General features: G+C 34.1%; 2 protein-coding genes across 3 annotated transcripts; both read left to right on the forward strand.

Annotated features, from left to right (window-relative positions):
• The first annotated feature begins 1,689 nt into the window (after positions 1-1,689).
• LOC145617729 (uncharacterized) lies at positions 1,690-9,378 on the forward strand. 2 transcript variants are annotated; one of them, XM_081672479.1, is made up of 11 exons: positions 1,690-1,808; positions 2,874-5,342; positions 5,424-5,559; positions 5,664-5,752; positions 6,638-6,882; positions 7,000-7,086; positions 7,181-7,280; positions 7,636-7,852; positions 7,948-8,065; positions 8,723-8,780; positions 8,859-9,378. In XM_081672479.1, the coding sequence occupies exons 1-11, from the start codon at positions 1,731-1,733 to the stop codon at positions 9,036-9,038; spliced, it is 3,777 nt and encodes a 1,258-aa protein (XP_081528605.1). In that variant the 5' UTR covers positions 1,690-1,730; the 3' UTR covers positions 9,039-9,378. The 2 variants fall into 2 exon arrangements, with proteins under 2 accessions (XP_081528605.1, XP_081528604.1); XM_081672478.1 differs by having other exon boundaries at positions 8,723-9,378.
• A 1,509-nt stretch (positions 9,379-10,887) lies between these two features.
• On the forward strand, positions 10,888-14,228 carry LOC145616438 (protein PMR5-like). The gene is made up of 5 exons (XM_081671152.1): positions 10,888-11,317; positions 11,426-11,603; positions 12,761-12,939; positions 13,454-13,612; positions 13,704-14,228. The coding sequence occupies exons 1-5, from the start codon at positions 10,980-10,982 to the stop codon at positions 14,047-14,049; spliced, it is 1,200 nt and encodes a 399-aa protein (XP_081527278.1). The 5' UTR covers positions 10,888-10,979; the 3' UTR covers positions 14,050-14,228.
• The last annotated feature ends 13 nt before the right edge of the window (positions 14,229-14,241 follow it).

The following is a 14,241-nucleotide window of genomic DNA, read 5'->3' on the forward strand; positions in this document are numbered from 1 at the left end:
TGTAATACTTTTGTTGTGTCATAAATATCTGTAATGTCTTAATTTTTGCACTATTCACATAATTTACTTTGATTGTTATTTTGTAATTTATACATTATGGAAAAACATAATTAACGACTTCTTTAGTTATATCAATGCATATTTTTCAAAATGTCTACATTAATCTTTGTGGCTTTCACAGATATAAGGTTAAAAGTAATTGAATGATATGCGTAAAAGTTAAAGTGTTACAAGTATTTTACAACAAAAAAAGTATCTAAGAAAATATTTGAATAGCAAAGGGATATTAAAAGTGATAATGAAATAGCGAAATGAAATTAATAATTACATTGATGAATTGGGGGTACTAAGGACTTTGTAGGACTTCAACTATCGTAATTGCGTTCTTTTATTAGTAATATTTAAATTAATATACTTTATATTATCTTATTTAAACTTATTCGAACTATCCTGATTGGCTGAAATTAATGTGGATCACGAATGTAATATTATAGATAGTGTAATAAGGTGGGTGATTGTAAAAAATTAAATATGCATAAAAGGATAAGTTGAAGCATATGTAGTAAAAGATATTGCCAAAAAAATAGGATAACTGAAAATGTTAAGAACGTTATATAAATAACAAAAAAGCAAAGTGTTAAGAACATTATGAAACAACAATAATATGCGTTTTTAAAAATTACCTTAAAGTTTAAAATCTTAACAATATTTTGTTATCACTTAAAATGAACTAGTCGAAAACAAGAGCTAGTTACCTTAATTACAATATATGAAAAGTAGTTTTTCTAAGCAATTAAGGGTTTGTTCAGTTCAGCTTAATTTCAATTCAGTTCCGAATTTTCTTCTCTCATAAATAATTCATTTAAGCTCTATTCAATTCAATTTCCAATCAATTTAGTTCAGTTATTTTCAGTATATATGAACAAGCAACTTGATAGTTTTGATTTTTATAGTATGTATTATGTGCTTCATATATGACACTTTAAAATTTAATATAAATTATGGATGTTAGATTTCTTTTTAATTTCTTTTGAAAAAGACAACAAAAACTTAATTGAAATGACGTTGTTCACTTTTATAGTACTCCATTATATAATAATTCTTCGACATAAATTTCGCGCGAAACCGAATTTGTCCCCTTAACGTCCAATCCTTTTTTCTTTGCCATTAAAATAAACTCAAAGCAATTTATATATCTTAATTCTTAACTAACACGGAGACACCTTAAAAATATACACGGAGTACTTCTTAACATAATAACTCAATTATATAATTATTGCTATGTTAAAACAGAGACTCCCATAATATGCACTTAATAGCCGTTTTAAATGTCGCCATTAACAACTTTTTAAACCATAATAATGGGCATGTCCTACTATATAAAATCACTACTTGTACAATTCCTAGTATCTAATCTTCACCAATTTTAGACAGAAAAGTTTACAACTATCAAACAAAAGTAACAAGTTTCCTTCATCAACACATGTAACAATCTTAGCTCAAAAGAAATTCTCTAAAAAAAAAAAAAATCAAAATTAAAAATTTGAGCTTGGGGCACAAGGACTAAAATTAATTTTAGTTTTTTTTTTTTTTACAGTACAATACTGTAATTAAATTAAAAAAAATATAATTAAAAAATAAATAAATAAAAACCCTTGGGAAGCTGAGTCTGTTGAGGGTGAATTATATCTCTCCTCTGCTGCTGACTGAATAGCCGTACCATCACTTCAATGGCGGACTCTGCAAACCACAGAAAGAGAAGGCGATTACTCTCTCAAAAAAAGCTTCAATTAGGTGATCATGTCGAGGTATTTTCCATTCTAAATTTTCTTTCTTTATGTTTTTTAGATTTTCATCCTCAATTCGGTTTTTTTTTGATGAATTTTGGTTTATTTTTTAATTTTTATTTTTCTCTGTTTTTTGATACATTGGAGATAATTCTTGGGTTTTTCATTTGTTTTTTGGATGATTGTTTTTGATGATCGAATACCCTTTTGTCTAATCTTTGATGGGTTTTCTCTGAATTTTGGTTTTTCTTTATTTATTTTATTTTGATCAGATTTTTATTTTTCGGGTGAAATTATCATGCATTGCTTGGAATTGGGGTTTTTTTGTTTGTGCGTGTTGATTAATAATGTTGCATTGATGATCAGAATTTTTTCGTTGGCAATTTGATTTTTACATGCATTGCCCAATTTGAGTTATATTATCAATTTTGGCTTAATCCAATTTGATTTATATTTTTATCTGATTTACTGTTCTTGAATTTGCAATATAAAACTAGGGTTTGTGGTGAATTTTGTTTTTCTTTTTAATTATCATGGGCTCATGGCCTCATGGGATAACTTTTGATTCTGCTTGTTTAGTGAATGCTGTTGTTTGATTAGTCTATTTCTGGGTTTCATTTTATGAATTTGACAGATATATCAAATATTAACATAATATCTGGTGTATTGGTGAAGTTTGTAGATCAGAAGTGTTGCTTAGGATAATAAATAGTTCTGTGGTTCTGTCAACTGTAATTGTAGAATTCATGGTGTCTGTTCAGTGGAGAATGCAGACTGAGGTTATATGGATTTTATGTAATTTCGATTGGTATTTTTGGTTTGTTTGTTGATAATACTAGAAAGTAGTGGTATTGGAATGACGGAATGAATGAGGATCCCTATCAATATAAAAATATTGAAAGATGTTGATCATGGTCGGAGTTTGTTTTTTTTTTTTTTTTGTTTTTTTTTTTTAAATTTTTTTTTTAAAATTTTTAAAATTTTTTTTTTATGAAACCTGGTCGGAGTTTGCTTGAATGTTCTTGTTAATTGCTTTGTCTGGTTCAATTTTTGGCTTTGAAAGTAATTGTGTAACTATTAATGCAGGTTAGGAGTATAGAAGATGGATTCCAAGGATCGTGGCATGCTGGAGAAATCATTGGTTTTGAGGATGGATGTCGAGAAGTAAAATATCTACATCTTCTTCATGATAATGAGGTTGACTTTTTAACGGAAGCTGTGGAAGTTTCTAGTTCAATTGACCGAACCTCCACCACATCAGAAAAATGTGACCGAGGTAGGATTAGACCAATACCCCCCACATTTGGTAAATTGGCAAAAGAGAATCTGAATTATGGCCTTTGTGTTGATTGTTGGTACCAAGACGCGTGGTGGGAAGGTGTGGTTTTTGACTATAAACATGGTTCCAGTGAAAGGAAGATATTCTTTCCTGATTTAGGCGATGAAATAAGTAGTGATGTTGCAGACTTACGATTAACTCATGACTGGGATGAGATTTCAGGTGAATGGAATGGTCGAGGGAACTGGTTGTTTCTGGAGATCATTGAGGAGTATGAGAGGGATAGATATATCCCTGTTTCCCTGAAGCAAATATGGTACGATATGAGAGGAAGAAAAGAATATGGTGACATTGGGGAGTGGCCTTTTCCTGTGAAGGATAAGCTGGAAGACCTGGTAGCGCAGATCATTGATGAGAATTTAAGGGTAACTATAGATGCATTTCTGAAAGGGTGTATCTCTTCTGAAGCCATGTCAGAATTTCGTGAAGCCTTGTCTGGTGCTGTTGTTCCTTCTTCAGATATTAGCCTTCAAGATGTTACAAAACAGAATGATGCTGCCTTTACAATGATTGGCGAATTGTGCAAAAATGCTGAACTGGCTATGGATTTACAGGATTCTACCCCCACCAACAATCAAGTGGTTCCTGTACAACCCAAGGCTCTGTCAATTATATGTTCAGATCAGAACGAGCTTAATGTTAACAAGAAGCCTTCTGCAGAGTCCCAGTTCAGCAATAGGTCTAAAACTGATGAGAAAAAACAGCTGCGGATAAAAATTAAGCGGAGCTTGCAGCCTGATCATAGTGAAATGAACATCGAACCTGAGTGCTGCCCTCAGTCCATGTATGATTATGCTCAACATGATAGGCCGGGAGGCAATTTGACTACAAAAGCCAGGGGCTATCTCAGTTTTTTGGGTTATAAAATGGAACCGGTTGATAAACTGAGAGCCGTACGTTACTCCTCTCCCGGAGGAGGAAGAACGTTCTATAATCTTCGCCAATGTATTGACTATGAGAAAAAAAAGGCAGAGAATTCCTCCCTAGCAGTGGAAGATATTCGGAGTGGAAATCTTTTATCTTCTGGTAGTCTGAAGTGCACTCCACCGCTTAAGGTATCAAAAATCAGTAAAAAAGGCAGTAAAAACGGAAGGAGAAAAGTGTTAAATCTTAATGTTGAACCTAGATATTGCCCAGAAGCTGTACTCAAGTATGTGAGATCATTGAAGAAAAGATCATCGAAGACAAAGGACCCTTTAAGCAAGAGTCGTAGTGAATTGCAGGATGAAGCTAGGGGGCATTTATCAGCTATTGGCTGGAGCTTCTGGCCTAAAATAAAGCAAGGAGTGGAGGAGTGGCGCTATGATTCCCCTACTACTGATAAAACATATTATTCACTATTGTCTGCTTGTAAGGCGATTGTAAAAGGTACAGAGATGCTTAGCTCTGGTCCAACGGTAGATGTACAAAGTGAAAACTCCAAAGGGCACTCTGGTGAACTTTCATTATCTGATAAAGAGAACCATGGGCGAATCATTTCTCAAAGATGGTCCAAAAATTTTCCTCAGGCTCTCAGGAAGTACAAGGCCGGGAAAGTCCAGAGGAGGAAGCAGAATGGTTTTGTGAACACAATGCCCTCTTTACTGGAAAGTGAAAGGGCTGAACAGGAAGTTGGAGATAATGGGTTTGCAAAGAGACGTTCTATCAGAAAATTGAGTACCAGTTTCTTATCCAAGAAAAAGAAAGCCTTGGGTAAAGTAAGGATCAGTTCGGATAGCTGTAACCCATCTCGGGTGCTGCGATCAAGCAAAAGAGTACGGCAGGCTGGGACTTGTAAATCATCAAAGGCCCCTCGGACAGTACTTTCATGGCTGATAGACAATGGTGTGGTGTTGGGAAGGGAAAAAGTCCAATACTATCGGCAATCGGATGATAAGCCTATAGCTGCAGGAAGAGTTACTTATAATGGGATAAGCTGCAGTTGTTGCTCAAATATTTTTTCTCTTAGTGGCTTTGAAGCTCATGCTGGTGGCAACTCCCTCCGACCTGCTGCGAATATATATTTTACTAATGATGGGAAATCTTTGGCTGAACGTCAGTTGAAGATGATGAGTCAAAAAATCAAAAACATACCTAGGGAACCACTGGAAAGGAGTAAAGGGAAACGACATAAAAGCTGGAATGACCACATCTGTTCACTTTGTCACTATGGTGGTAAATTACTTTTATGTGATCGATGTCCATCATCATTCCATAAAGAATGCCTTCATTTGCAGGTTGGCTGCCCCCTCCCTCTTACTTGGCTTTAATACTTCGTCTTATCTCATCTTAATTCTAATTCTTATCTTTCTTTCCAGGATAAGGACATTCCTGAAGGTAATTGGTTCTGTCCATCATGCTGCTGTGGACTTTGTGGTGAGAGCTACTTTGATATGAATGCAGAAACCTCTACTAACAAAAGCGTGCTATCTTGTCATCAATGCGAGCGGCAATGTAGGTTTTTCTGCTATCTTTCCTTTTCCTTTAATCGTGTCTATCTCTATAGGCTATAGGTATATGAAAACAGTTTGGTTATTGGTTTTCTGTGTACCCTGCAGATCATGCTCACTGTGTAAGAGAAAGAGTGGAAGATAAAATGGATGTTCATCCTACGGAAAATTGGTTTTGCTGTACAATGTGCGAAAAGGTACTTGTCATTCTGCAATTTCTGTTGAATTTGTGCACACATTTTGCAGTCATGCATAACACTTGCCGATTATTTAGATCAGTATAAATTTAATATTTGAGATGTTTTATCAAATCTTATCCATCCTCCCTGCAAAGGAAATACAAAGAGAATAAAAGTATTATATATAAAGGTTATCTTACAAAATATCATCCTCCCTGCAATGGAAATACAAAGAGAAAATATTAATAAACATGGAATGATTCTTTGCTTAATGTGCTCCAGTTTTATATTTGAAAGGCTTTTGATTATTATTAAGATATTAGTAATTGTTGATCAAAAAAAAATTTATTACTTTTGGTATTATGATTTCCGTGGATATGTAACTGTGTATTCAGAATTCCTTTACAACGTATTTGGGTCTCAAAAGAATCTGAAGGAAAGGAGATGATGGTTTCAATTTCTTTTATATGGATTGGAAGAAGAGAAGAATTCAATTGCCTTTACTTATTAAAAATCCTTTAAAATCCGCCATTGCTAAAAGACACTTTTGATATTTGTAAATAAGGTTTATGTGTACACATACAAATTAAAACTTGCTTATATTGTCACTATGTTTTACTCTAGATCCTTCATTCCTTCTGATTTCTTTGTCCATGTCATCCTTTAAATTGTAATAGATAATTGTCTATAACTAGCTAAAAATTTAGTGTGTAGTGAGTAGAGCTAACAATGTAGGGGTGAGTGTGAAATAGATATAATCTTGACTAACTTATAGTAATGAAGACTTAAAATTTCTTTACTGTATAGAATCATTACATTTACTTGTGTGTAATTGTTGTTTCATGAAGACCTTCGCCGCCTATCTTTTCTGGACTTGATCTGATTATATGTTGAATTTTTTAGGTGCACTATGGTCTCCAGCAGCTTCTTGGCAAACCCATACTTGTTGGTCATAATAATTTAACATGGACATTGATCAAACCCATGAATTACCTGGCCTATGAGCATGATGATTGTGATGTTGCTGCCATCACAGAAAATTACAGCAAGCTTGGTGTCGCTCTTGAAGTGATGCATGAATGTTTTGAACCTGTGAAAGAGCCTCGAACTAGGCGAGATCTTGTTGAAGATGTTATCTTCTGCAGGGGGTGAGTATCTTAGATCTTCTAGAATGAGTGAATGACTGCAAATGCAACTATTGTTTTATGCTGTCTCTTATCCATCCTGTTCTCATAACTCATATTATCCATGTTTTTGGAATTCAGGTCTCCCCTCAATAGGCTGAACTTTAGAGGATTCTATACAGTGCTGCTGGAAAGAAATGATGAGTTGATTACTGTGGCAATTTTAAGGTATATACTGTTATTGATTCCCGATCGTGTATATACAGTTTCTTTGATTATTAATACTTGAGCCTGAAATCAGTTTCCACATGTAAATGTGAAGGGTGTATGGTGACAAGGTGGCGGAAATTCCACTTATTGGTACCCGCTTTAAGCATCGCCGGCACGGAATGTGTCGCATTGTTATGCAAGAACTTGAGAAGGTACTTTGCCTCCTTGCATATTAATTTCTGCTTATGTTATACATCAGTTATCTTGTAAGATCTTGATTAACACATTTCATCAGGAGCATGTTTTGATCTGAACTTGAACCGCTCCCCCTTCCTTTTTGTTTTTTTTTTTTTTTTTTTATTTGACATGAATATTGTACGACTCTTTTTATTCCTGGGAAACCCTCTGTGTCATTTTTATTTGGCCATGACCCTGATGACAGGTTTCCAATGCAGCCTAGGAATAAACTTGTAGTTTCATGATTTTTCCATCACTGCAGCATAATAATAAGATTGATGCATTTCAAAATTGTAACTAGTCATTTCTTTCTCTTTTTTAAAAATCCAGAACCTAATCGATCTAGGAGTGAAGAGGCTGGTTCTTCCTGCCGCTGCAAGTGTGTTAAACACATGGACAACTGCATTTGGTTTTATTCCAATTTCCGATGACGAGAGACGTGAATTTCTGAGTTACAGCTTCTTGGATTTCCAAGACACAGTTATGTGCCAAAAACTTTTGAGAAAGCTTCCTTCACCTCTACTCCTCATGTCTAGGGATATGTCTGGTAAGCATTTTTTTTCATTTTGATTTCTGAATGATAAAATGATACTCAGATGAGTTGTCATTCATATTTTATAATTATCTTTTGGGCTGCTGCAGGTGTCCATCATCAAACTCCGCGCAATGTAGAAGGAACCAGTGTTATTGATGATCTTGAAGGGAACAGTCCCATATCTGAAGTTTCCCAAGAACACCAACTTGAAGGAGAATTAGCAAAGTATGTCTTCCTTGCTTAATAAATCAATAGATCTCTCCATATAGAACCTAATTATAAAAGGATCGAAGTAGGATTAAATATTTTTAGATCTAAGTCAACTAGAATGTATGATTAAAATGTCATTGCTTCCATACCCTTTTACCTGTGTGCAGAATTGTAATTATTTCCTTATGATAAACCTGCCAGGGTGCACATACATGGATAGTAAAAGCTTGGCAAAAATTCAACTTCATTGTCCTGTAACAACATCCAAAGAGAAACATCAGCAAAAATGAAAAATGATAAGCTATTCATCTTGCATATCATCGTCATGAGTATTCGGGTCATGGAGACTTTTCCTTATGGAGTGACTTACTAAATTCCTAGTTAATTAGCATCATCAGTACAAAATACTGTGAACCAGCTAGATACTGCTAAGATCCGTTGAACTGGTAAAGCTAGGTTCAACTCCCAAGATTAGTTAAATTCACCCCCCCCCCCTCCCCCTCTACACACACACACACACACACAAAAAAAAAAAAAAAACAAAAAAACAAAAAAAAGTATAGGAAGCATATGAAATATCCTAATTAGAGTATTGGAATCCAGAAATTTTGTGTTTCTTTGCTTCTGACGCCTGACTAGTCTGTTTGTTATTTGTATTTTTTGATATGCCAGTGACCAGTATGAGGAATCAAATGGTGGTGATAATGGTCAAGACACCCCTGTTGCTATGGTAGAACTTGATTTTCCTTCTTTCGGATTTGTTAAACCTTTGTCCATGGGATGTTTTTACACAGTTTTGTGCTTACAGGTGACTGATCCGACCAATGAAGGAGGTGAACCATGCAACTCCTTGGAGTTTAAGGAGCAGAAAATTGAACGCGATAGATGTGAAGGAAATTTAAAGTTTTACACAAGAAAGAAGGCTGTTGAACTAAGACCTCCAGTGCCTCAAGCTAACTGCTCCAAGGTAGAAGTAAGTTGTAGATAGTTTGGACTTCTGGAGACTGCTAGTCCTCAAATGCTTGTGCCTTACACAGGTTTCAGTAAAACCCCAAGAGGCATAATCCGGTAAGAGTGTATTGTGATGCCGGGATTTTGCTATAAACCCAATTTTGTAACCTCTCTATGTATTAGGATAGTTTATCAAGGCGAAGCTGAATCAGAGGCATTAGGGGTACCTTTTTTGAATAGTTTCTTGTACAGCTTCTGTTTGTTTTTCTGACAAAATCCATAAGAGCTTATTTTGGTTAATCTTCTGTCTGTAAAATGCTCTTAATGGAAATTAATTCTACAGTGTAATTGGAATGCTATCTATAATATTTATTCGTAATTCATCTCCATATGTTTTGCCCCTTATTCAACATCAAGTACCATCTTAGAGGACACGCCCAGTTTCGGGCTGCCAATTTCTGGCCGAATGTTGACCTGACCTTATTTCATCGGATTCCGCCTGATATGTTTTTGACTCTAGCAATGCGCCACCGGCTAATCGGCTATCCCGTCCTTGATCAGGTTTAAATAAGTGATGTTTTTAGCATGCAGAACAAGAAAAGTAGGAATTCCACATTTGTGGCTCATTGATATACAAAGGGGTAAAACACTAATCATTTCCTAAGCATGTAGGTGAAGGAAAGTAAAGAACATCTATAATTAAATTCCCCAAAATTACCTTCAAAAGTAATCCTTTACTTTCTTCAACAATCCAGCAGCTGTTGTTCCTCGGATCACATTTTGTGCCTAAGTTGAGATTCTTATTATGCATACCATTGCAGAATCTAGAAAAACAACATTGGATATAATAAATTGAATGGTTTACTATGGCCCTGTTTTCAACTTATTAATTTGGATTATAATATTTAATAAACAAAAAAAAAAAATTTGTAAAAGAGAAAAAATAAAATAAGATAATTAAGTGCAGCAAAAATGAGCAAATTCAAAGAATATAATAGCAAATATGTAAAATTAAGCTTTAAATTAACTTATATTGTCATACACCAATGTAAAGTTCAAAAATCACTTTTCCATTTTAATTTTTTGATGCAACTCTAAGGAAAAGGTTAGATACTCAACACATGGACAACTCTATACTATAACGTTTAAATAATTTAATTTAATTTCATTAAATATAATATTCAATATAATTTAAGTTTTAATAACAATCAGGTAAAATGAACAGAGTCTATGATAAATTTTAATAAAAAATTAAGAGGTTGTTCTCCTAATATTTTTTTTACCCTAAAAGTAAGGTGAATTTAGTAAATCTTTAGCAAAAATAAGGTAAGCATTTTTCATAAATTTAAAATTTAGCAACATCAAATTTATCTCAACAAAAATAAAGCATAAGTTCAACAAATAACGACTCAAGAAAATAAAGCATAAATTCAACAAAAAACGGCTCAAGAAAATAAAGCATAATTTCCTTTGCTACACACACCTATCACAATTTTCATTTGTTATGACTAGTGAGTCAGTTTCCGAAACACTACCCATCTGTTATCATCTAATCACGTTCTATTTGTGATAGTCAAATTTTCACCCAAAATCGTACTTCGTATTTAAATTCTTAAAACTCTTTTATTGATTAATCGAGTTCGTTCTCCTTAACTTACATCGTACCATTAGATTACTCGGAGAATCCAAAATCAACCTTTTTGGGACAACTAAAAGAAACAAGTGAACATAACATAACTTGATAAGCAAACATCTCTTGCAATCCTTCCTTGTTCCTCACGTGTACCTTTATATTGTGACATGCACAAACATTTTCTTCTATTCCTTCCCTTTCATTACACTCACTAATCTCATAAAATTCTCTCCATCTTTTTTTCCAAAGTATCTTTTTTCTTTTTTTCTTTTTCTTTTTCTTACTAATTTCCACCTCTTAAAAAGCTCTCAACAAATCTCATTAACCAAGAAAAAGCCTCTCCAAATGGCTTTTTCTTCATCTTCATACTCTGTTTTTCCCCTGTTTTTGTGTATAATTCTAACACTTACCCTCCATTTTAGGCCAAATTCTTCAGCTTTATTAGTGAAATTAAGACACCATTATAGAAATCATCACAGATTACAAAACCCAGTTGTTCAAACTAATCAAACTTATTCATGCAATCTTTTTGTAGGAAGTTGGGTTTATGATAGTTCTTACCCACTTTATCAATTTCATAAATGTCCCTTAATTGACCCTGAATTTAATTGCAAATTATTTGGTCGACCTGATTCTAATTACCTCAAGTATCGTTGGCAACCTGCTTCTTGTACCCTCCCTAGGTACACTTTTTACCTCGGTCTGTCCGAGGGAACTTTATTTGAACTAGTAATGTGACAACTAAATTCAGACAATCGGGTTTTGTTTTAATGGTGTTTTTGGGATTTCAGGTTTGATGGGGTGGAATTTTTGGAGCGAATGAGAGGAAGAACAGTGATGTTTGTAGGAGATTCATTAGGTAGAAATCAATGGGAGTCTTTGATTTGTATGATTTCATCTGCATTGCCAAGAAGATCTTCTCCTACTCATATTATCAGAGGGGACCCACTTACCTCCTTCAAATTCTTGGTAAGCATTTTGATTAAGAAATTTTTAATTATTTTTTCTTAGAAATTTAGCTAGATAAATCCTAATTATAATTAAAATGCAACGTTTACACTAATAATACTTCCTAGTTCCTACATTAGTTCCTTGTTATCTACTCGTATAAAGTGTTAAAATTACCCCGTAATTGACTCGTGTCCTTATTCATACATTAATATGATTATACGAGTACTCATATAGTCATATGCACTTTGTGGTCACACAATATTGTGATTTTATGTATTAGGGCAAAAAATGTTAATGTGAGGTTCAATAATTTTATTTTATTTTTTGGACACAAAGGTTCAATATTTTTGTATATTACTAAAGTTTGTAAAAAATTGATTTTTATTTGGAACAAAGTTCGAAAAATTTGTGAGCTCGGAGTCAAATTTGGTTCAAAAAATATCCTAGAAGGCTAAAATAGTTGGGGGCCAGCTTGAGTGTTTTTATGGATGATTGTGATCATGAAAAGCACAATATTTTTAACCCTTTTTGACGTGAATACTTGTATTAACAAATTTTCTTCATTTTGGGGCACTAAATGGACCCACTAAAACTAGTGATAATCAATTTTGTTGTAGTACATGAATAATTAATGTGTCAAGGGAGAAAGATGACAGTACTCCATTCATTGAGTTTGTTTCATACTTTCATGGAATTATTACTTGGCAATTATTTGCCATTTACATTATTAATACCAATAATAATAAGGCATAATTCTAATTTTAAGTTCTTTGCGTATGTTAAATTTGCCTCAATTATAAAGGGAGTATTATTGTATTAAAAACTTTTGTTTAGTTATTTATATGTAGGTCGAATTCATACGAGATTACTACTTGATTCTAAACAATAATATTTGGAAAATTATTTTAATAAATATTATTGATATTGTTAGAAATTGAACACAACGAAATGCTTAAACTTTGTGCTTTGAGCCAGCATGGAGTGTTGGTGTAACATGTTTTCCTAGGTTAACTTAACGATGTATTCCCATAAGTCAAACATTAATGTGATAAATGTATCTAATCTTCCACTATTAATTATTGTTTATTTGGTCCTGTTCAATTTAAGGAGACAATAATATTGAATTAAAGTAGAATTTATGTCAAAAGATTCTTATATTATGGTTTATGATGCAGGAATATGGCGTGACAATATCATATTATAAAGCAACATATCTAGTGGACATAGATATAGTTCAAGGCAAGAGAATTCTAAAGCTTGATGAAATTTCAGGCAATGGAAATGCTTGGCTAGATGTTGATGTGCTCATTTTTAACACTGGTCATTGGTGGACTCACACCGGATCTCTTCAAGGGTCAGTCTCAATGCATTTGTTTAATATAAACCGATAAATTTTTCGAGTTATATGTTAAATCCCAATTTTAAAAGGTCTAATGAATTTCGGAATCCAAGAAGTTTCAGTCTACGTACTTTCTTTGTCCTAAATTTCAAAGCATTGTTCCCGTTCTTATTCTATGTTGAAATGGTTTTAGGCTAAAAACTACTCCGTTGTAAGATGTTAGATGCTTCGTGAAATATTTTGAATAATACTACTCGCCAATGAGGCTTACGCGCGCATTGTGCGCATAATACACTCATTGGTGGATTATTATAGGTACTCCTAGGTCATCAGCCAAGAGCACTGTATGTCTGTATATAATTTGAAAAATGCCCTCCACAATGTGAACAAGCTATGGCTTGTTAGTGATACAGCTAAGTTGTCAGTATTGGTGTGTTTGTTCAGAGGGAAGACAACTAATAGTACAAACAATAAGTTGAATAAATACAAACTTGTATAGTTTCTGAATGTGAAAATGTTATGGTGGCAGATGGGATTATATGGAATCAGGAGGAATGATGTATCAGGATATGGATCGGTTGGCAGCCTTACAACAAGGCTTGACGACGTGGGCTAGATGGGTCGACACCAATGTGGATACTACAAGGACCCGGGTTTTCTTTCAATCCGTCTCTCCGACCCATTACAAGTAATATATCCTCAATCTCTCTGTTTTTCCCACATGAACCTTGAAAAAACTATCATATGCCAAATGACTGTTTTTTGAATGTATGTGGCAGCCCAACAGAATTGAGTTCTGGATCACTGGCAATGACGAGAAACTGCTACGGGGAGAAGTCTCCGGCTAATGGAATCGTGTATGCCACTGACAGGTATCCAGCAGATGATGCAGATCAAATGAGAGTGATAGATACAGTGCTTAGCGAAATGAGCATCCCCGTGTATCTGCTTGACATTACAATGCTGTCAGCTATGAGAAAGGATGCACACCCTTCCATATACAGCGGCGATCTCACCCCACAACAGAGAGCTAACCCTCAAAGATCTGCTGATTGTAGCCACTGGTGTCTCCCTGGCTTGCCTGATACTTGGAATCAAATATTTTACACTGCACTGTTGTATTAGTTCTATTTTTTTCCCCTGCTAATATTAGCACTAATTTGTTTATACATTAGCCAATTAACCCAGAAAAGGGAATGAATTTATAGTTTTAACTGTAAATTTTACAGTAGCACTACAGAATGAAAAGTAGACTTGACAATTCTGTTTAACTATACAAGAAATGTAGTATAAAAATTTACTTACTCTGCAAGTGAA

Source organism: Chenopodium album, chromosome 26 (genome assembly GCF_948465745.1).
Source record: "Chenopodium album chromosome 26, dcCheAlbu1.1, whole genome shotgun sequence".
Classification (NCBI taxonomy): domain Eukaryota; kingdom Viridiplantae; phylum Streptophyta; class Magnoliopsida; order Caryophyllales; family Amaranthaceae; genus Chenopodium; species Chenopodium album.